General features: G+C 36.0%; 3 protein-coding genes across 5 annotated transcripts in view; 2 read left to right on the top strand and 1 right to left on the bottom strand.

Moving 5' to 3' along the window:
* The first annotated feature begins 1,031 nt into the window (after nucleotides 1-1,031).
* On the top strand, nucleotides 1,032-12,481 carry aqp9b (aquaporin 9b). Of its 2 annotated transcripts, XM_058782908.1 has the most exons (7): nucleotides 1,032-1,236; nucleotides 2,370-2,496; nucleotides 6,108-6,245; nucleotides 6,622-6,740; nucleotides 7,044-7,261; nucleotides 9,579-11,071; nucleotides 12,450-12,481. In XM_058782908.1, exons 1-6 carry the CDS (start codon nucleotides 1,135-1,137, stop codon nucleotides 9,745-9,747), a joined length of 873 nt encoding a protein of 290 aa, XP_058638891.1. In that variant the 5' UTR covers nucleotides 1,032-1,134; the 3' UTR covers nucleotides 9,748-11,071; nucleotides 12,450-12,481. The 2 variants fall into 2 exon arrangements, with proteins under 2 accessions (XP_058638891.1, XP_058638893.1); XM_058782910.1 differs by lacking the exons at nucleotides 9,579-11,071; nucleotides 12,450-12,481 and adding an exon at nucleotides 7,362-7,407.
* Nucleotides 12,482-12,542: 61 nt separating this feature from the next.
* Nucleotides 12,543-19,879, top strand: lipca (lipase, hepatic a). The gene is made up of 9 exons (XM_058782907.1): nucleotides 12,543-12,781; nucleotides 14,159-14,331; nucleotides 14,555-14,734; nucleotides 15,394-15,514; nucleotides 15,707-15,946; nucleotides 16,987-17,229; nucleotides 17,552-17,666; nucleotides 18,379-18,597; nucleotides 19,048-19,879. The coding sequence occupies exons 1-9, from the start codon at nucleotides 12,697-12,699 to the stop codon at nucleotides 19,157-19,159; spliced, it is 1,488 nt and encodes a 495-aa protein (XP_058638890.1). The 5' UTR covers nucleotides 12,543-12,696; the 3' UTR covers nucleotides 19,160-19,879.
* An 815-nt stretch (nucleotides 19,880-20,694) lies between these two features.
* adam10a (ADAM metallopeptidase domain 10a) overlaps nucleotides 20,695-23,993 on the bottom strand; it is a 62,336-nt gene continuing 59,037 nt past the window's right edge. For both annotated transcript variants that reach the window (XM_058782002.1, XM_058782003.1), the window contains exon 16: nucleotides 20,695-22,935. In XM_058782002.1, the coding sequence (XP_058637985.1) occupies nucleotides 22,838-22,935 (98 nt within the window). In that variant the 3' untranslated portion in view covers nucleotides 20,695-22,837. The remainder of the gene's footprint in view (nucleotides 22,936-23,993) is intronic.

The following is a 23,993-nucleotide window of genomic DNA, read 5'->3' as shown; positions in this document are numbered from 1 at the left end:
CCCAGAACAAGTGACAGTGATTAATGCAAACAAAACATACTGCTACCATCCTATCGCTTCTTCTTTTCACAGTCTGTACCGACAGTCACGGGACGCCGCTGTCAAACTCTGGCCATCTTTGGTTTTTACTTTGTCAAATAGCTCCACTCGGCGGACAAACATACGTATTACAAGTTGAAGTTGTGCTATTAAGCTTCTCCGAATGAGAACTGGAAATAATACTCAGAAAAAAAGAAATCCCATTGAGTAGCATGCAAGTAAGCCAAACATATAAGATATGTTGTATTTAGAAAATAAATAAACCAAGACCTGTATTTAATTGTTGTTGTTGCTTGTGCATTGTAAAATGTAGCACACTGACTGATAACGTTGTGTATTGAATATGGGGGTCAATTAAAAATAAATAAATAAAAAACCTTTTAAAAATTTAGTTGAAAAAAACACGTTCTATAGAAAGCAAGTTCATTTGTAAATTTGGATTCAAGTCAATTTCATAAAAATCGCACAGGTTGCGTGACAATTCAGCAAAAATAAAGCAATTTTTTCATATATATTCTGAATAGTAATCTACTAAAATGAAAAGTACTAATATCCTGCATTTTCTTCACCATTTAACTTTTTTAAGAGCTCCACAAATACAACAAATTGAATTAATTAAGTTTATATTATTGCACTGGAATGATAAGCTTTTTTATAGATCTAGAGATAATAATATGTTTGCGTTATATTGAACTGAATTTATAGCTTATTTAACTCTAACTGCAGCAAGTCTTCTGTTAATAATTATACTTAAATTACGCTTCTTGTACAATAAAGATTGAGTGAATAGAACTGAGTCTATATTTCCAACGTTCTGTTCTAACGTCGCTTCTGTAGTGTTGTTCGCAAACAAGAGTTTAACCAATAGGTAATGATATTTTCCTCTAGTTGGTCGAACTCTCGTGTTTGTCTCAGCATGAGGAGGATGGATGGAGTGAGAGCAAAGAGGAAGCACCAACCTGTCATGTCAGTGTGTTTAATGACATCTGAGCAGCAGGAGGGGCGGGGGAGGTTAAAGCCTAAGACACTTAAACTCCAGCGAGATCAGCCTTCAACTGTCTGCCCGGACATCACATCTCAGCTGTCGGGGAAAGTATGGAGCTCGAAAACTTCAGAAATTTGAGGATGAGATGCACCGTGAGGCGGGACATCATCAGAGAGTTTCTGGCGGAATTACTAGGGACATTCGTACTAATAGTAAGTCTTTTGCCTGTCAAGACTTCAGAACCAAGTAAACCGAGATGAACAATTTTGAGATTTCAATGCATTACAATTATGATGAATATTGCAAGTTTTGTGTCATTTTTTCCCAACTTATTTAATTCTTGTCATATGGGTGGTGTTGAGGTTGATATTCTTTCATTTTAAAGAAGCACTTAATATTTTATGGACATGTGGCCACATATTATTGTGGTAATAATAGATATATGTGTGACCGCATAATGATTTCGACTAATGCACTCCATTACATGCAACACCCTCTAGTGATGTAAAGTGTCGCCTTATTTATGCTTCTTATAGATCAGTTCTAATGGCTATTTAGTTGCATATGGTTTATGCTATGATTTATGCTGTGAAGGGCTTTATCTCAGTAACTACAATGTTTTAGTCTAATTAGAAAAATACTCGATTTCTCTGGCAGTGGTTTATGTTAGTTTTATGTGCCTGTTTTGTTGTTGTTGTAATTCTGTCCTCCAAAATACAATTCCAATAAATTCCAATCATAACATTTTTGCTATAGCTCTTGTGTTGACTGTAAAATAAAGAAATTGTCCTGTTCTCAGGAAAAAGGCATTTTTCATAAAAGTCAGATACTGTCACATGATATATAAATGTTACACAATTATTTTTAATAGACTAATCTTAAGGTTTGCACGGTACTTTGTATTGTACATTTTTACTGTTTAGTGAACTGTTTTGTGTTTTATAATTGTTTTAAAGTTGGGTTTGACAACTTAGAGTGAAGAGAACTACACTTTACTACAAAAATTGCTACCTGAAGTTGTGCGTAATATTGCAAATCTTCTTTGACTTAAATTATTTCATTTAGATATTAAAACATGTACACTTAGACACTTAGACGTTTCTACAGTGTATTCTACTGGTGTTAATTATGTGAAAAGATTCTGATTCAGCGTGACAGATTTTGTTGCTTTGGGGTGCCGCCCTGACCATAATGGCCTGAGCATTTGAACAAACTGTCCTACTAATTAGTTTTGAATAAGTGCTTCACAACAAGAGTGCTTTTCTTATCTATTTGGCGGTAGCTTTTTTTTTTCAACTAATTGTCTTGCTAAATTGTCTTCTCTCTGCCCATTTCCTGTTTGCAGCTCTTCGGTTGTGGTTCAGTGGCCCAGACTATTCTCAGCAGAGAAAAAAAAGGAGAAAATCTCACCATCCACTTTGGCTTTACTCTAGGGGTGATGCTGGCTGTGTACATGGCAGGAGGCGTGTCAGGTAACTGGTCACACTGGCGAATAGGAAAGTCAAAAATACACTTGTGGTTATGTAACATGCACATTTTCCACATTTAAATAAATTTACTTGACTGTCTGTTACCTATAGTCTGCTATAAAAATAACACACAAATCTGAAAGGAACTTTTAAATTAACTTTAAAATGCATGAAAATGCATTTAATAAAGAAAAGGCAATAGTCTGGGACAGTTGAGTTCAAAGCATCTTCTCATTTCAAAGGTCATATTTAGCTATCCATCAGGGCTGTTTTTCACGGTTGTTTGTGATCTTTGATCATGCTCAACAAAACATGCAATGCTCAACCTACACGCGACGCAAACCAACTACTCGCCATATGCAACACTAGAATATCCATGATCTTGGGCTGTTCAAAACTACATAAACAACCCAATTTATTCCTCTATTGCGGTTTGTGTTTATTCTATCAAAACCTAAATCTGGTCAAAGGAGTAAAAAGGCTAGTGAGGTAGAAAAAGTCTTTCATGCGGTAATAAGCCTTAGACAGCTGGATCAAATATACCCCATACCGAGTATTCCATCTTGACCTTTCACCCTAAAGAGTGAGAGATTGAAGGGTGGATTTGCTTCAGTGCAAATTTTAGGATTAATGAACGACATAATAGAGGGGGGAAGCCTTGTGCTTATTGTGTTTGATCCGCGCGGTTTCTCTGACATTCAAAAATATACTGTAGTGATGGACAGGGGGACGAGGAAATGATAGGTCAAGTACATGCCCTTAAATATTGCATAAGGCTTAGTGTCAAGTGGAGGCGTGTGTCGGGTTTGAAAAACCAGATTGGACATCTGTGTTCAGACTTCATTAAGAGAATTCCTCAAGGATTATGGTGAGATGAAGCTTTTATTATAATGTGTTATAATAATGCAGATGATTCCTGGAATTTCTTTAAAAGCTTATCATTGAAGTTGCCCTGCAGTAACACAGTGGAACATGAGACAGATATAAAATGGACAGTACCGAGAAGCCAAATGGTTGTGCAAATGAACGTTTGAAAGCAACATACAATGAATTAAATATTGTTCTGCCTTCAAGTGTGTATGTTACTATCTACATTATGCTCTGACAGGCAGCGGCATGTGCCAGCCACTACTGGAGTAGTAATACCATGTCATGTTCTGTAATTTTCAGTGGCATTTCCACAATCCACATGCCCCTGAAAACTGGATGTGCCTACATGTGCCAGCGGCTTCTGAGCATAAGATGCAATGCCACTTAATGTTAAAGGGATAGTTCACCCAAAAATAAGAATTCTATCATTAATTACTCACCCTCATGCCGTTCCAAACCCATAAGACCTTTGTTCATCTTCGGAACACAAATTAGGATATTTTGGATGAAATCCGAGAGCTTTCTGACCCTTTATCGATAGCAACGAACTGACATGTTCAAGGCCCAGAAAGGTAGTAAGGACCTCGATAAAACAAAAATGATGACCTTATTCAAGAATTTCTTCTCTTTTGTGTCTTTAACAAACGTTCATGAGAGTACCACGATGCATGGAAGAGAAGAATTAATTTTTTTATCATTTTTGTTTTCTTTGTGCACAAAAAGTATTCTTGTAGCTTCATAACATTACAGTTGAACCACTGATTTCATTTTTGGGTGAACTATCCCCTTAAAACCACCTCTCTATATCTCCTAAATCTGATGGGCCATTTACACCACACCGTTTTCAACTAAAAACAGAAAACATTTTATGCGTTTTGGCCGTTTATGTACACGAAAACAGCTGTGTAAACTATGATAATGCAAATTTGTGAAAAAGGTGATGTTATGCACGTACATATTATGTGTATGAGGGTTGGCCAACTTCATAAGTTCTCATTAGGGTCACAGTATTCAGCATCGTAATTGTGAGGACACACTTCAGTTCACACAGGAACTGTGCTTTCACAAATCAGCAGAGGGAGAAGCTGTTAGCGTACAATTTACCAGCACTGTGGAAGTGTATAGTCATCCTAAAAAAACAATAATTTCATAAAATAATAATACCGAATGATGATAATAAAAATACATTTAATTTATTTGTGTTAGCATTTTAATATCACATTTAATATTTTATTTAATAATACTAATAATTATTCATTGCACTTTTTGTCATGTTTGCATATATATATATATATATATATATATTTTTTTTTTAAATGATTGTTTTTATGACAATTGCACATTTGGAAGATGACATCAAGAAGAAGGTTTTTTTTTTAAATCAACGTGAATAAAAGGGCAATGATGGTGTTGCAGGTTGGGTTGTTCAGGGGAAATGTGTCGAGGGGCACGAGGCCCTGTGGTTTATCATTCGGCAGTGGCTTCTAGACCTCAAGCACACAGTTGTGCATGTGTTATTGTGGTGATGCATGCAACTGAATTATCAGAGCTCATGAGTCTTGAGCTGCAGATCTGTTCCTCATGCTTTCAGCAGTTCACTCCTCTCACTATGTCACAAGGGGAGACAGAGCCATATATAAATATATATGTATGTGATGTTAAATATAGCCAGAGCTCTGCAGTAAAAGTCGTCAAAAGTGTGCATTTGTGCATGAATAAGTTGGTTAGCCCAGCAGCCCACATGACTGTGATAATCTTACACTGTGATGATGACTACAGTATTGAACTAATGAGCTTTTCTGGAGCATATGTCCCAGGTGGAAGTCAGGTGTAGACACTGGCCTGTTACTATTAAAGGGCTAGTTTATCCAAAAATGAAAATTCTCTCTTCATTTACTTACCCTCAAGTTGTTCCAGACTTGGATGAGTTTCTTTATTTTGTTATAATGTTGGTGACGGTAGCCATTGACTTCCATAGTATTTTTTTCCACACTATGAATGTCAGTGGCTATTGTTTACTGACTCTACACAAATACGTAATTGAAAATATACTTTCTTTTATAAAAAATGTCTTATGAATGAACAAAATTCATTCTGGTTTTTAACGAAATTGACAAAAAATATTTTACCTCAACCAGTCAGTTGTGTTTTAATGTGCAGTAATTGTTATTATGCTTTCTAGATTCTCCAAAATACCCAAACAACACGATTGGATTCCTGCAATCAAGAAAAATTAGCAAATTATTTCATTTATTCAGATACCAAATGTTTGAGAAAACAGTTAGGTGGGTCAGGAAAGGCCAGTGTTTTCCATTCTGAAGCAGTGGGGTCAGAGACAGTTCTGCAAGCCTGAGCGCTCTTATGTCAAAGCTGAGGTATACTCCTAAGCCATGCGGTGGTGTCTGAGGACTTAGGCAGATTATGTCAGACCCAATTCCCTTTGATTACCTCAACTAGTTTTTGCAGCCAGTGTTTATGAGGAATCACTTATGGAGCGGGAAAGTGAGAGATATGCCTATATAGCAATTCGAGAAAGCACATAATTGTGAGTGTGAGATTAATGACGCAGCTTGCTCTTTTGATTCTAATAGATGGCAATCTATACTACAAAAAACCTCAGCATGCTTTTAAGCAAACCTCAATCAATACAAAATCACCACACAAAAATAGACCACTAAAACCAATACAGATGCTTTGCTGTCATCAAAAGTTTGCAGTCCCTCAACTGTTGCATCTCATTGCAGGTGGACATGTGAACCCAGCTGTTTCTCTGGCTATGGCTGTCTTGGGGAAACTCCCATTAAAGAAATTTCCTGTCTATGTGGCAGCCCAATTTCTAGGTGCCTTTGCTGGTTCTGGTGCTGTCTTCTGTCTGTACTATGGTACGTTTTCAGGGCACTTCTATTGTTTGGTTTCTGTTATTGGCTCCTCTTATTCCTAAGGCAGACTTCTTAAAAGTTTGTTAAAGGTATAGCTGTTTTAGCACTGGTCACAGTGACTGGATTGAATGAGCTCATTCTTATGAATGATGTGGTGAAAAGTGAAACTAATGACGCAGATCACAAATTCAGTCACATTTCACGATGTTGGTTCAGCTTTGCTTTGTAAACCAAAAGCCTAGTTTTTCTAGATTGCAGTAGTATTTTTTTTTAATGTTTTATTTTATAATTTTAGTTTTAATTATTTTATAATTACACTAAACACTCGTTAAATTACTACCTATGAATTATTTTCTCTAGCTAATTATCTTGTCCACAGGTGCCTTCGCAAATTTTGCTGATGGAAAACAAATTGTAGTTGGTGAAAATGCCACAGCAGGTATCTTTGCCTCATATCCACGTGAAGATCTCTCATTGTTAAATGGATTCATTGATCAGGTGAGTAAAACACAGTAATCTCACTAGTGATTATACAATGAAATTGAACAGCACACCAATGTTAAAGCATGTGCTTCGGCTTGTTGTGTTTTAAGAGGGGAATTAAAAGTGGAACAGTACATATAAATCATAAGCATATAAATCTCAGGTGGAGAACTTTTAAAGCCTATTTCCAACTCAAGAATAAAAATAACTAGCTAGTTATAATTATAACTATCAATAACTTTCTCTCACAAATTTATTTCTTGCTCTGAGATAAAACAAGCTTCCAAGAATATTTTGCTCATTTGTCTCTATTTACAGGTGATCGGCACAGGCGCCTTGGTCCTCTGTATTTTAGCCATTGTAGATAAGAAGAATATTGGGGCACCTAAAGGAATGGAGCCACTGGTTATTGGTCTGAGCATCCTGGCTATCGGAGTGTCCATGGCGCTGAACTGTGGCTATCCCATCAACCCTGCCAGAGACTTGGGACCTCGGCTCTTCACTGCTATTGCAGGATGGGGACTAGAAGTGTTCAGGTACAGAAAACCCCCTATGCATTAACATAGTCTTTTTCTTTTTGTTTGTTCAGATTTTCTGCTTCTTCCCTTATCTGTATTATTGCTTATGCTGTAACAGGACAGTGGCAAAAGAGTCAACCAGCATGTGAGAAACAGAGGCACACCACCCACTAACGTACCTTTTGAAACTCCAAATAGACTCTAAGTGCAAAGGCCTATCACCATTCTTCTGACAGAGCAAATGAATTTTTTAATGCACTTGTGTGTCTCCTGCATATTAGAGCAATTTTAAAAATGTACGTGAGGCAGCCTGAATTCTCCTTGTATGAATATATTAAGTTAAGTTAATATACAACCAAAGACCGGATGTATTTTACTTCTATTAAAGAAAAAAAACTTATCGTTTACTATAACTATAATTTTCTACAGCAGGTCATTTTTAAAGAGAGAGAAATTTTGTTGCTGCTCTTCAGATTTTGTGCACAGTTCTACACCGAAAGGATCGAATAAAGACTGATAAAGTATTGAAAAAAATAACTGCCTAATATATGCAATAGAATACTGCTGTGTTTACAATCACACATTTCAGCAGTGTAAACCCTTCAAAACACTGTAGCCTATCTGGCATATTTAGGAATTGGAATTGCTTCGTTTATTATTCAGTTTTGCATTTCTGTTCAAATGCTTTACTGCTCATATGTACTACATGCACTGTAAAAAGTGAAAGTTGAATTTACTTAAAAAAAATTGAGGAAACCTATTGCCTTAAAATGATTAAGTACATAATAATAATAATTTTAAAAAAAGTTAAGTGAACTTGACAATTCAATTAACTTTTTAAAATGATCATTTACTTAAAAATGTTAAGGCAACGGGTTTCCTCAATTTTTTTAAGTTAAGTCAATCTTAAGTTATCACTTTTTACAGTGTGGCTCTCTAAGATATTTGGTCATTCAGCAGTCAAATATTTTTGTATAATTTGTTATTCAGCTACAGACACAGAATGACGTCAGGTAAGAGCTAATCACATATCAATAGCCTACTAGGCCTACGTGAGGAAATGCTTAAACTGTCTTCCAACTGGAAAACAGATTAGGGGTTACCTGAAGGCAAATGGCTCTGGTGTTATAAACAGTGTGCATGAAGATTACTTAAGTTCTGTTCAGCAAAGTGTCTGCATGCGGTGGCAATGCATTTGTTTACAGTTACCTTTGCCAACCTGTTTGTAGAGAAAGTTCAAGGACAGAGAGCACTTGTATTCTCAGTAGCCTATAAAAGGATCAAGGGATTGAGAGAGGGAAGGAGTGCTACAGATGGGGAGCACTGGAGTGACACACTTAGCACAGATTACAATAATGAAAGCATAAGTGTCTATACAGCTAGACACCAACACTGTTGACACCGTCCACCAGCCTGACCGATGAACAACTCAGGATGCACCTGTAATGTCCTGAATTAGATTGAGAATACCTTTTAAATTCTAATTCAGTTCTAAATTTGAATTGAGGTCGTAAAGAATGCAACTGTAATGGACAATTGATGTGGAAATAAAATTAAATGAAATTCAAAGAAATGCATGCTTTCGATTAATATTTTATCCCATGAAATATTTAGATATAAAAATTTCAGATATAAATTCTTTAGATATAAATTCTCAATATGCAAAATTCCCCCTATAAAAAAGTAGCTTTTTAAAAAAAAATTATTTTTAATATTTGGACAATTTGTGCAATATTTGGTCAATTAAAACACTTAAAAATGTCTGAATGTCATTGTATGAAATTGAAAATATAAAAAAGAGTGGCATCTGCATCTTTGTCTGCACATTTGCACAAAAATATTGAGCAGCACAACTGTTTCTAGCATTTAATAATAAGAAGAAATATTTGTTGAGCACCAAATCAGCATATTAGAATGATTCTGAAGGATCATGTGACACTGAAGACTGAAGTAATGGCTGCTGAAAATTCAGCTTTGTCATCACATGAACATATTAACCTTACTATTTTTACTGCATTTATGTTCAAATAAATGCAGCCTTGGTGAGGATAAGAGATGTTAAAAAAATAGACCACACTATTGTTGAAGACTTTGGGTCCGTTTTATGTATTTATATGTATATAGACATAAACAAATAAAAGTGATCTGTTCTTGTCCATTTGGTTGTTGTAATCAAAAACAAATTTTATGAAACTTGTGACAGTGTTGAATTTTCTTTGAATTTCAGTAAATTCTTCTTCCTGTCATTCAAGTTCAAACTACTCACCATATGTGTGTGTCTTTGAAAATTCAGAACTTTGCCCAGTCTTGATTTGACTCTTATCTGTGGCTTCAGTGCTGGAAATGGCTGGTGGTGGGTTCCAGTTGTTGGGCCGATGGTGGGCGGTGTGGCCGGGGCAGTGATCTACTTCCTGATGATTGAGCTGCATCACCCTGAGCTTGAGAAGAACCTTGAAGACGACAACAGCATCAAAGATAAATATGAATTGAACACCGTGAACTAGAAAGAGAGGGAAAGTATGGTATCTTTTCCTTCACCATAGACCTCAAACAAGAAGCACTGTTATTTCTACACGCTCTCCTTCTCTGTCTTTTCCTCTAGATCTCTTTTCTGAGTCTTTTGCCAAGTCAGTTCATGAAACCAAGCAGCTATGAAAGACAGCAAGTGTTAATTATCTATAATTCTAGCTTTTTCAGGTTCTTAACAAGTTTAACTTTTTTAAAGATCACCATTCCTTCTATCTATTCTATAGAGCGATCAACAGCAGAAACAGTATTTTATGTAAAGCATCCAGAGTTTATGAGTATTTACCATCAACACCACTGCCAGTAAAAGATTACAGGTGCTAACAGATCCTCCAAATGAACAATTCTGGAATGTATATAGAGATAAAGATAATCATAATTTTCAACTGGTATCTCAGGTTTCCTTTTTTGTTTCAGTCAATGCAGGTTGTCTAGCCTCAGCCAGAGAGTGTTAAACCACTCCAGCATTGCACTTATACTTTTTCCTTCATTCCTTTGTCTAATCCTACTACTGTTTATCTTCAAGGAATGTTCATTTTCACAGACATCTGACAACCCTATAGCTTGCCATAAGCAGATGTTCTTCTCTCAGTAAAATGAAGGAAAAGGGTACTTTACTGTCCACTCTATTTAATCAAAGATGAACAGGCCTCCTTGTCTGTAAACGGTTAAGTCAGGACGAAACAATACAACATATGAATAGATGAGCTACTAACTGCATGCATAACTGCTGATAAGGTAACTCGCATGAGGTAATGGGATGAAAATTGCAATGCATGCAAAAATGAATTTACAACAAACTATTACATATAAGCTTAAAAAGAAATAAATGTCTATTTATGCTACAATGTGTCAAAATGTTCAAGAAAATTATTGCATCAGAACTTATAGGAGCAGTATATTCGTAGCTGTTGTTTGTGTTTTTTGCCTCTTTTTAAGAACATTATCATAGTAATTTATTTGTTGGCACTTAAGGAACTAATAGCAGTTGTTTGTACAATTCAAAGAGATATTTCAATGTTTTTGTCTTTTCACCCTTATTTATTCTTTATCCTTACCATTTTAGGTTCAGATTTTTTTACTTATTCTCTCATAAATGAAACTTTTTGAGATTAATTACTGCATTCAAAATGTTGAAGATAGTATTGTCATTCTGCTAATGTAGACCTAATACAATAAAATAAACATACTGTTACTAAACATACATATCTCATGCCTGGTTTCCTGTGAATGAGGATTTAGACCAGAGCAGCCACTAGTTCCTAGATATATCTGCATTCTACAGTACTGCATCACCGTCAGGTAAGATATGCTATACATTTAATGTACCTTCTTAGATAATGGCAACGACCTTTGCAAACTTGTGCACATATTAAATTTGTGAATTTGCTTAGAGAAACATTAATTCACTTCAACATATTCAGCCTAGCCAGAAGACCTGTGGATAAACATTTCACCACGCTCCACTTGTTCTTTCTTTGAAAACTTGAGTTTCTTTCTTCTGTTGAGCACAAAAGGAGATATTTTGAAGAATGTTGGTAACCAAACAGCTGACGGTAGCCATTGACTTCTGTAATATTTTGATTGTTTGTTTACCAACATTTTTCAAAATGCCTACTTTTGTGTTCAACAGAAGAAAGAAACTCTTGCAGAGAAAATGATGACAATTTTTATTTTTGGGTGAGCTATCCCTTTGAATAGTATTAAAATCGAAGAGGGAGAGATAAACAGTTCTGACCGCACTGATCTGCACAACAATATCTGACCCGATTTAATCATTATCACTGTCTGACCATCAACATCAGCTCACTGAGTCCACTGAGTTTATGCATACATACGCCCTCCGTTTCTGCTAACTAGACTGTAGTATGTTCATCAGCCAACCATTGTATGAAACAACACAACTGAAACATGCTGCACATCTTGAATATATAAAGCTGATTAGAATTTAGAAAATTATCAACAGCATTACCTTTAAGATGATTTAAGGCTGACATTTTAATGTGGCAATCAGGGAATCAGTCAGAAATATTTTTTAACAGAAATTAAAAGAGACTAGAATTTAAATCTTTAATGAAATCTAACAAGGCTGAAACGATAAAAGAGCTTACACACACACACACACACACACAGGTTTCCATTTTTCATGGAGATATTCCATAGATGTAATGATTTTCAGACTGTACAAACTATATTTTCAATCCCCTAACCCTACCCCTCACACAAAACCTTCCGCTTTTTTAGATTCTCAAAAAACTTAAGTCTGTATGATTTATAAGCTGTTTTCCTCACGGGGACCGAAAAAAGGTCAAGTCCCCACAAGGTCAAGAATTACTGGTATTACTATATTACTATACTAGAGAACACCACAATGCTCATAATGCAGGACCACACACACACACACACACAGGCACAGATCTATCTATCTAGCTAGCTAGATAAACAGGACACAGACACATACTTACTGTCAGCATCTGATCTACTATAGAACTAGTTAATGAACTAAATAATACAAATAAACCGGGTCTGACTACAAGAAGTAGAAAAGAGCATGTAGTGAGTTAAACCATCATTTGACATCTTTGAATGACATTTGAGTAGGATTGTTATCAGTAATGAGTCAGCGTGTACCTTTCTGAACTCTTTCTGACAACACTTTTTTTCACCAATCATGGCATAGATTCTTATGCAACACCATGCAGCCAATCAGGGCCATCATTTGGCAGCAAAACGACAAAAGGTTTCAAAGCTCACCCAGATGACTGAACTGCCTGCACCCTCCCCTAACAAACATCCCCTCTGGGCCAGCTCCCTCCTCTCAGACAGTTTCAATAATTGTTCAATAGTCACCTGCCTCACAGTGGCCTCTTCTCTTGCCCGAGAAAAAGAGAGGGAGGAAATATTTGGATTATCTGTGTGGCCTGAACATGAAGACTCTAATTAAAATAGTGTCCTGCTGTCTGATCATCTTTCAACTGAGTGATGGAAGGAAATTACGGGGTAACAGAGCAGGTGAGGGTGAATTATGCTTAACTTTTAAAATTCTGTCATCATTTCCTCACCTCCATGTATTTTTTTCCTTTATTTTATTTTGCAGAACACAAAAGAATATATCTTTATTTAGTTAGTTTTGTCCACTGTCAACTGGATGCAGTGCTGTTTTGGACCACACTGACTTGCACTGCATGGACAAAAACAATTGAAACATTCCTCAGTACATCTTCTTTTGTGTTCTGCAGAAGAAAGCATACAGGGTTGGGACAACATGTGGATATTTGAGTGATCTGTATGTTTAAAATTATCTTCTGAGCAACAGTAAAGCACACGCTTCTTTTTCCTATATTTACTAAGGTATTGTAACATGCACTATATGTTATGTTGTGACAGAATGTGGTTCACAATTAAGCTTAGTGGAAATATGATTGCATTGCAGAAAAAAAAAATCTAAATGGAAACAACAAAAACACCAGGACTAAGAAGAAGAAGAAAAAACAGAATAGTATGTGTAGGTGAGCAGGAGGTGCTGCTGATGTAAATTGCAAAAACTTGTATTAAAATCTATAAAATCAAAGAGAAATAATGTCCTAGACTGTGTTTGCAAATAAAAGCTGAAAAGACTCAATACTGAAAGAGAAATAAATATCTTCATTCACACACTGGCCTTGCTAAACATGTACATTTTTCACATGCAAAAACTACATCACAGAAAAATATTCTGAATCAGAATGTGAGGTTTATCATTATCATTTATTTAAAAACCCAAACAAACACTTCAAAGGGAAATTTGTTTTGTATTAAGTCTAAATGATGCATTCAGCTTTTCTGCACGCTTGGGTTTTCTGACCTTTCATAGAATGCTATCAATAATTGTTAACCTGGCAGAGAGATCAATTCTTGAGTCAATGTATGCATAGCCATAGACAGTTAAAGAACTGCATGTCCCATTAAAATAAATGTTTGCATAGGAAAACATTAAAACAGGGGTTCAAATAGTAGGAATGTCAGACAGCTCTAATGTTTTTACAGGATATGCAACAAAAAGTGGTAAACCCATGGGTGCAATAGTTTTATGAAACATTTTAAATTACATATGTTGATGCAACACAAATGTTTAATGCATATGAGAAATGCAACATGTGTCATAATCAACTCACCACATGCTCACTTAATGGGCAAGAGTGATGGGTAAACACATTTTATATTGACTCAAGCTCAAACCACCAAGCTCAAAGTTCCCCCAGACCTATGGTATCTAAACATTGTAACTTTGATTCAATGCAAAGCTTTGCATTGCTGCTTATGGAAATGTATCAGTATTCCAGGACTATTGTACAGCCTTGAAAAATGAATTGTCTGTGAACCTCAGTTTAAGTATGACCACACTAACAGATACTGAGTCTGGAGAGAGGATGAAGATGCCCTACGAACCTAAATCAGTCTTCAGGATTTACACTGGCGGCATAGATAATACATGCACAGTGGAACTCTTCAAGCCTCACACTCTGGACGCTTGTGGTTTCAATAGCAGCCATCCTCTGGCTATCATCATTCATGGCTGGTCGGTATGTAGAGTTCATTGATTTAATAGAAAAATAGTTCAAATGTACAAAAGGTCATGACCTTGGCACGGATTGAAAACAGCTAAGCAGTGTTATTTCTAATCTGATAAAGGCAAAAGTGACTTACAAACAAAACCGGAGAGATGTGATCTATGCTGCTGCAGTTGAAAAATAATTAAACTAAATAAATAGATACATAAATAAAATCCTCCTCGCTGTGCTGCAGGTGGACGGAATGATGGAGAACTGGATTTCCAGGTTGGCATCAGCGCTAAAAAGCTCAGAAGGAAGCATCAATATAGTGATTGCAGATTGGATGACTCTGGCACACGATCACTACCCTATAGCTGCTCAGAACACACGCATTGTGGGACAGGACATTGCCCACCTGCTGAGGTGGCTAGAGGTGAGGGTTGGTTTGGGAATACAAATCTCTTTACAGTTATGGATGCAGAATTTATTTCCCAAGGGAATAATGCTACCATCCTTACATCTTATATGGAACTGACTCAGTAGAATGTTAATAGATAGCAGATATTTTGTAAATTACCTACCGTAAATATATCAAAACTTAATTTTTGATTAGTAATATGCATTGCTAAGGAATTCATTTGGACAACTTTAAAATAGATTTTATGCACCCTCAGATTCCAGATGTTCAAATAGTTGTATCTTGGCCAAATATTTTCTTATCCTAACAAACCATACATTAATGGAAAGCTTATTTATTCAGATGATGTATAAATATACATTTTTGATAAAAAAAAGACCCTTATGACTGGTTTTGTGGTCTAGGTTCACATATGCTGACTTGATGCTTACTTATTATTATTATCAGTGCTCTCGGAGTTAATAGCCTCATGTGCAGTATTTTGACATGTAGTGTTATTGTAACATTATAAATGCCAGTACTGTCACGTTTGATCAATTTAATGCATACTTGCTGAATAAAAAACATTTCTTTAAAAAAAGACCCTAAACTTTTGAAATGCAGTGTAAATTGCTTTGTTTGCTAATAGCAAAAATACTTAGTACATGGCATTAATCTGTGAGTGTCCCCAACAGGATTTCAAACAATTCTCTTTGGGAAAAGTGCATTTGATTGGCTACAGCCTTGGAGCTCATATATCTGGGTTTGCTGGGAGTAACCTAGCTGCGTCTGGAAAAACCTTGGGAAGAATTACCGGTGAGACAGTCTTGTTAGCATTGTGAATATTTCACTAAACAATGGTGTTAATATATAAATACGAGAAAGATTTTAAACTCGAAGATCTTAATTCTCAGCAAATACTTTAAACATTACAAAACCCTACATTTATCTCTGCTTGATGATAAATATTAACTATATATTAGATTTAAGTTTGTTTTGTTCATGTAGGTTTGGATCCTGCGGGTCCATTGTTTGAGGGAATGTCTCATACTGAAAGACTCTCACCTGAGGATGCTAGGTTTGTGGATGCCATCCACACATTTACCCAAGAGCGCATGGGGCTCAGTGTGGGCATCAAACAGCCTGTTGCCCACTTTGACTTCTATCCCAATGGAGGATCATTTCAACCAGGGTGCCAGCTGCACGTGCAAAACCTTTATGCACATTTAGCCCAGTATGGGATTATGGGTGAGTTGCTTGGATTGATAAACGAATGGATGAATGTACAAACAGAGAGAGGATGAGAACGAGACACATTCAAAACATCCCATTAATGACACTTTGAGAACAGCTAACTAATAACGACAGCTTTCCAGATGAAAGGCATAGACACATAAAAGCAGCTGTCATCCTGACAACTTAATTATTTCAAATCCCAGTTCAGTTCTGCTCTCCTACTGAGATATGCCTTCAGGCAATTAAAAATCTCTATGGGAATGATAGAAAGCAGAAAGACAGACCCGAAATCCTTATTTTTTAACAGCTACACACTGATGAGTCAGTGACACTGCAAGGGTGGGACAACTGTAACTGTAAAAATTAATAGGAGAAAGATCTTTCTTTCTTTCAAAAGTTTGAGATCAGAATGATTTTGAAAATGTTTTCTTTTTGTAATTCTCTTATGTTAACCCAGGCTGCATTTGATCAAAAATACTGTAAAAACAGTAATGAATTACTATCATTTGAATTTCAATATATTTAAAATGTAATTTAGTCCGGTGATGCAAAGCTGAATTTTCAGCAGCCATTACTCAGTCTTCAGTGTCACGTGATCCTTCAGAAATCATTTTAATATTCTGATTTGGTGCTCAAGAAACATTTATTCTTATTATTAATGGCTTATTATTATTAATAAAAAGGTTGTGCTGCTTAATATTTTTGTGGAAATCATGATGCATCAGTTTTTTAAATTTTTTTAGTTAAGTTCAAAAGAACAACACTAGAAATATACCACTTTTGTAATGTTATAAATGTGTCTTTATTGTCACTTTTGATGAATTTCGTGTTTCTTTGCGGAAAAAGTATTCATTTCTTTCAAAAAAACTAAAATCTAATTGACTCAAAACAGTGTGTATGTGGCGTCACAATATAGCCGAGCATTAGCATCACTGCTAACTCATCACAACACACCACAGTATATCTAGACAGACAAGTGTGATTAAGCTAAACGAGTGAACCTATGATTATTTGCTGTTTATTAGTCTTATGTTGTGTCCATTTAACTTTAGGTTTTGAGCAGACAGTGAAGTGTGCCCATGAGCGTGCTGTGCATCTCTTCATTGACTCCCTGTTGAACAAAGACAAGCAGATTATGGCCTACAAGTGCAGCGACAACACGGCTTTCGATAAAGGCTACTGTTTGGACTGCCGAAAGAACCGCTGTAACACTTTGGGTTATGACATCAAGAAAGTTCGCACTGGCAAGAGCAAGAGACTGTTTCTCAAAACCCGTTCACACATGCCCTATAAATGTGAGAAACAGCTATAACAACCTAAAAAAAGTGTAAAACAGTCAATTCAAAATGAGAGATGATTTCCTCTGTTAAACTTCTCTCCCTAATACAAATATTTTTAGAATAAAAAAACATACAAGGAAATAGTATTCAATTAACTCTTTTTTTTTTCTTCAAGAAATGTTTTTAAGCATGTTTAGACATTTTATTGGGAATCAAGAATCAAGACATTGTTACTGATTAAGAATAAAATTTTTGCACAATTAATGTTTGTGATTACTTGTATTTAATTGTTTTGGAAAAATATAAACCGTTCTAATCTGTTTTTCTTCTCCATTAGTGTTCCACTATCAATTCAGGATGCAGTTCATCAACCAAACCGATAAGATCGAGCCCACCCTCACAGTCTCTCTAACCGGGACACTGGGAGAAAGTGAAAATTTACCCATAACACTGTAAGTATGCTATTCACATTGATATCAGCAGCTGAATCTTAAGGGAGCGTGATCTCAGTAAAGTGTTATTGAGCATTACCTTAATGAGCTTTGTAATGACTCTCATCATCATTATCCATATCATCATATGGATACATTTGAGCTTTCCCCCATTTAAAAAGTTTTATGTGGTTAACCATCATCTGCTATAACCAGAATAAAGCCTATGTAACATAGCATCTGTTTGGTAGTGCATAATTACAAGAACATATACGTTAAAATACATGTACAAGTACAATTCATAACTATGGTTGGTTCATAATTAAATGCTTAAAATAGTGTGACAGCAGCAGAAGCTCTTGATTTAACAGTAAGCCAAAGATTCCTAAATGAAAGACTGCTTGATAACATTCGGGATGAAGAACATCAATGTTTTATGTACTGGGCTCTAAAAGCTCAAAGTAACAAGCTCCGCTTCAAAGGGAAACCACTCAATTTAGTCATCATAGCACACAGAGAGCTCTCATCAGAATAACTCATTTCGCATGAATGAATGAAATACATGTGTGCCGGGAACATGAAACAGAGAGCAGAAAACTGCAATGTCGAACAAAAGCATGCGCACACAATTACTCTCATGCATTTTCACCAAATTGTTGTTGTTTATCATAGGAATCTAAGAACTGAATGAAGTAAACCCGAACAATCACTTTACTTAATTGCTCTTTCTCAGAGTTGAGGAGATTTCAGGTAACAAGACTTTTACGTTCCTCATCACTCTGGATACTGACATCGGTGACCTGATGATAATGCGCTTCACCTGGGAGGGAAGCACAGTGTGGGCAAACATGTGGAGCACGGTTAAGACCATGATACCTTGGGCCAAAAGCAGCAGAGGACCACAGCTCACAGTGGGGAAGATCACAGTGAAAGCTGGAGAGACCCAGAGGAAGTAAGTTTGCCCTCATCACAGATGGCGGATCTATATATATTCATAAGGAATCGATTGAACGCTCACATAGGAATAAAAGGCAAAAAAGATGCTGACTAAAGATTAAGAGCCTGGATTCAGCATATAATAATGACCGGATAATGATCTAAATGATCTTTAGTGCGTCAGTATAACAGATTTAAAACAAGATGAATAGATTAAAAATAAGAGGAAAAAGTTGTTACTACTGTTTTTTGTAGATACAGAAAAAAAACACAAAGAATTATTTTTTTTAAAGCAGACACAAAAAGCTTCCAACATTTTCAAGCTTCCATTTCATATAAAATTATAGCGACCTCTAGTGGGTATTGCTGGACATGCCGTTGTTTGGATAGGCTTTTTGAAATAAAGAAAATAAATTAAAAAAAAAACATTACTACCTAGCTGAAGCTTTTTTTTTTTTCTCGTCAGAACTACATTTTGTCCACAGACAGATGAGGGCATGTACATCGAGCCGTTGCAGGAGAAGGTGTTCGTGCGCTGTGAAAAGAAGCGGAGGAGGATGATGATGATGAAGCACTGAACCGTGCTCTCCTCACAAGTGACATCGTGTCTCCACAGCCTTTGGCACTTACGGGACGGAGGGACCGGATTTCCTGCAATATATGTTTAATGTTTCTAACCTTCATTTTTTATGAGAAATTAAAGAATTTCCATGTAAGGATTTTGCTAGTAAACATGGTTTTCGTATATCAGATATTTTTTACATTTCACTGCATGCCAACTTTTATCAAAAGCCCTCGTTCCAGAATCCCGCCCTCAAATGTCAGCAAATAGAGCGCATTCTGATTGGCTAAAAGGCACGGGCCGCTCTCTTGATTGATCCTGTGTTTTACTGTTGATACTCGCTGCGTTTCAAATCTGACTCCAAAGGGCACTTAATAGTGAGAACAACTGTAGAGGGGTCGTTCCAAACCAAAGTGCTCAAAACTGGCCACTTAAAAGGGGCATCTGGAATGAAGGAGTTCTAAGGATAGCCTATGGACACTCAACTCCCAAGATTCCTTGCGCAGGTTTAATTGTGTGAAAGTGGCACCTTCTTAATTGGCTCGGAAACCAGTGATGTGGATGTGGCAGGGGCAGGGGAGAGAAATCGTGTAATGTATAGCCTAGCACTTGAACACTGTTGAGAGCTTTGCCTTTTTATTACTGAAATAGAGAATGACTCTTATTAGGCTCCCAAAACTGACTAAATATTGTCCCATTACAGATAATTTATTATTAAAAAATTATGAGCTCAACCTCCAAGCAAACATCTGTGCATTTGTGTGTTGTAGATATCTTCAAAGCAGCCTGTAATAAAATGTTTATGTATGTGGTGTGTCCAATGTGTTTTAATTGTCTGAATAAATGCCTCATGAAATCCCCTCATGATAACGGGAGGTACAGGGAGGTAACAGATACATAATGCATATTTATTTATTTGCCCTTAGTGAGATGACACATGAACACAGTGCAGCTGTTTATTAATTTACTAGGTTCAAATCCTGACCTTTCATGGGGGGGGGGGGTGACTGGACCATTTTCAAGTCACATTTCTATGGCACTACAATATAGATGCTTTCTTTTAATTAGCACACATCCTGAAATATATTTAGCCATATTAGTTTTTTAACTAAATTTTATTTTTGCTCACTTAGACGACAACTTATAGCCAGTCCATCACTGGATAAAGTAAAAAAGTAGACACAGGATACATCGCTTTCCTCTTTAAAATTGCAACTGAACTTGGCAACAAATGATTGTGAATTCGACAGATTTGACATAACTACACAAGTTGTGTAACAAGAGGGTGAGAGGTTGACAACATAATGTTCAGTTTATGAGAAGATTATTTGTGAAAGGTGCATGTGACTCAATTCAACTTAAATATAACACGAATGAATGATTTCTAACATTGACATATAATGGCTTGTTGAATACTTCAGCGGTGCTCTTGAAATATACTGTTACAATATGCAATAAAGTAATAAGAAAAAACATGCATTAGTGTAAATTTGCAGAGCATACAGGCAATTAATACAATTTATGGACATATTTTACCACAGTGAAAGGAGCTTTTGATCAAGGCTATTTTATTAATGCATTTCAAGTACTTCAAAAAATTACATGTTTTGCACAATACTTTTTGCAAAGTATTTAGTAAAAATTTTCAAAAGTGAGCGCAAAAGAGAAGAGAGAGAGAAAAAAAAAAACTACAAATAAAGCAAAAAAAAAAAAAGAAAAAAAAAAGAAAGAAAGATACTGTATAAAACACAGCGGACATTAAAATCAAACAGTAGTATTAGACATTTTCTCCATCTTGTTTTTCATATTCTATCCACACACCATGCTTACATATCAGTGCACATTATTTATTAACTTAAAGCAAGACGAGCAAAAAATCTTTTTTAAGAATTAAATCCTAGGCCAAATCCCCTTACAAATTCAACCAAACCCATTTACCACAGAATAACAGAAATGATTAATTTGAAGCCAATTGCAGTCAGAACAGTAAAGTCAAGCTCACTAAAAACCCATTTCCCATTAACATGTACAGAGACATACACAAATGAGGTGATGATTTAGATCTAAGGGAGGACTTGTAGTCAGCAATACTCATCTTCTAGAAATAAGCAAATCATCCATATTTTAAATGCACATCCTTAAAGGATGCAAGGTTGTTTGAGAAGACACATCGGACTCTCAGTCACACTACCAGGATCACACTCAACAAACTTTTACAGATGACAATATTCCTGGTCTGTTGAAATATAAAAAGCAAAACAGAAAACGTTTAAAAAGAACATTTGTGATGCATGAATCATTTGTAACCCCTTGCCTTTGTTGAGACACACACGCAGAAGACAATCAAAACATTTAAAGAGAATGGAAGGATTTCTTTTAAAAAAGGATGTTGGACTGCAGTGATAGTAGTGAAATTACCATGGGCTGGTTCAGATACACTATATAGCAACACAAGGCATATACGTATTGATTATATAGGCTGCTAGTCTGGATCTTTTGTTTTTTAGCTATTAAAAGAGGTAATGACTGAAATCTCTTAAGAAAAGTTGCTTTGTATAAATATTGATTGGTGTGTAAAAACACTTTGAAGGACCTACAGATTGCTTTTATCATCTCTCTCTCTCTCTATATCTCATCCTTTCACTAATGCACACCACTGAGATTTACTCATTTGTGTAACCCTCATCATCTGTCCACACTTTCCTGTTTCCAACATCTTATTGCAAAATAAAAACCTTTTATGTATTTCAAAACCAAACCTTTCCTGATGTTGTGCTTATCTTCTCAAGTCTGTCTCCTCCTGTTACTGGCTGAACATAAAGTAACAGTGACTTTCAGCAGATCAGGAGTGACATAGCTTTTTTTTAACAATCATCCTTCTCATTAACTCCCTCACCCACATGGAATGAAGAACTGCAGCTATTTAGTGGTTATCAGCTGGGAAAAAAACAACAAGTGCTCTGCACAAATGTGGCTTTCAGCAAAGTGAATCTGGTAAAGGTCTTTCACCAAAAAACAAAAACTCTCTGTGCTGTTATTTTCTATTATATCCTGAGTGTCAGTTAAACATCCTTAATTATCATTCTCCAACAGAATAAAAAAAAAAAAATGACATGACTGAAAAAGATCCAATGTATTTTGAGATCTCTGTACAATTGCACGCAGGAGACAATGAGAAAGCTTCAGAAATAAAAGCTTTTTAATCCTTTTGCTTGCATTTTAAAAACATCTTAATTACATATTGGAAAAAGAGTTCTCTCGGCCATTGTTGATTGGCAGAAATATCTACGTGACATCCCATCATGCTCATCTCCACAGGAGGGTGGCAATCAAAAAAAGGATAAAAAGGCAAAAAGGGGAAAAAACTTTAGTGGAAAGAAAAATGGTTTAATCACTTGAGAAAGAATATGAAAAGCAGAAAAATCAGAACAAAAATCATTAATTCTGTCCTCTTCCTCATGACTAGCTTCTGAATTTCTCTCTGAGCTACGCATGAAAGCTTTGCTGGCTCCCAGAGCAGTGGTTTCTTACTCTTTAAAACGGTTGTTTTCTTAAGTATAGTCCTTTGAAGTCCTTTTATTTGCCACTTTCTTAGTTTGTAGATGGGGCTCATTGATTGATTCAGCTAACTCTTTGGAGTGAAGTGTTTCCCACTGTAGGCACTAGGAAGAACCAAGGCAATGAGGAGGCTGTCTCAGCGTCGCATCTGGCCCATCTGATAGTTCTCTCTCTGCTGGCGTTGGCGCTGCGGCTGGGTCTGTGCAGTGGGATTTCTTCTTCTCTTCAGTGTGCCTAAACAATAACACAAACAGGTATGATTAATCACCTTGCATGCGTGCAGGGGTTAAACTAGGTTTTTGGAGGTAAGGCAATTGTTCAAAATCAGTCCACCACTCTAATAATCATTAAATGTGTTTTTTGGACTAGGGAAAAGTGAAAATATTCTAAAATAGTTTTGACTACAAAAAAAAGTGGATGTTTGAGTGATTGTTTTAAAGGCGCCAAGGAAGTGTCCCAACCCCCATAGATGTAATGCTACGTTTACACTAATGCGTTTTCGTTTCGTTTTCATTCATACTGGCATTTCCACTGTGTTTCAGAAAAGATCTCTGTCCACACTACACGACTGAATGCATGTTGCGTAACCATTTATGCACACTAGCATCATGCTACGTAAGACAATTTAAGATTTATACTAGGCTTTTACTCAAAAATCACTTTAAACCACAATCAACTGTTTTGCCCATATAATGTTGCTGAAATGTTATTTGTAGCTTTTTACATCAAGCTAATCGCTACACCTGCTTAGCATTCCTCATGTAAACACCCTGTATTGTTATGTAAAATAGGCAGAATCTCATGAAAATCACATTCAAATAATATAATTTTGTAATTGTGTGTTTTTTAGCTTCATGTGTCATCCTTAGAAATGTTTTTCTGGGTTTCTTATGTACAGAAATGTAAAGGGCATTCGTCATAGGATTAGGGTTAGTTTTTTGAAGCAATGTGTAATGTAATCTTGTTAAAATGGATTTCTTAAAATTGGTATCGAAAAAAGTATAGATCAGGAACTACGTATTTGGCAGAAGTATAGTTCAGGAACTAAGTAAAGGTATTGGTATTGGTATCGATATCAAACATTTTTTAAATGATACCCAATACATGCCCACAACTCCAGCTTAAACAAATACAATGATATTTTTATCGCTCATAATGTCTGGAGAAAAATGGCACAGACATTAGACAAGGATTAAACTTTCCAGTATATGTGTCGAGCACCTGCATTTGTGCAATCTATGAAATGGAGTACACTTTGAAAGAATATACATTTGCTGCATGCATACACTAAA

Source organism: Onychostoma macrolepis, chromosome 07 (genome assembly GCF_012432095.1).
Source record: "Onychostoma macrolepis isolate SWU-2019 chromosome 07, ASM1243209v1, whole genome shotgun sequence".
In the NCBI taxonomy this organism is placed as follows: Eukaryota; Metazoa; Chordata; class Actinopteri; order Cypriniformes; family Cyprinidae; genus Onychostoma; species Onychostoma macrolepis.
This window is presented reverse-complemented; position numbering and strand designations above follow the sequence as displayed.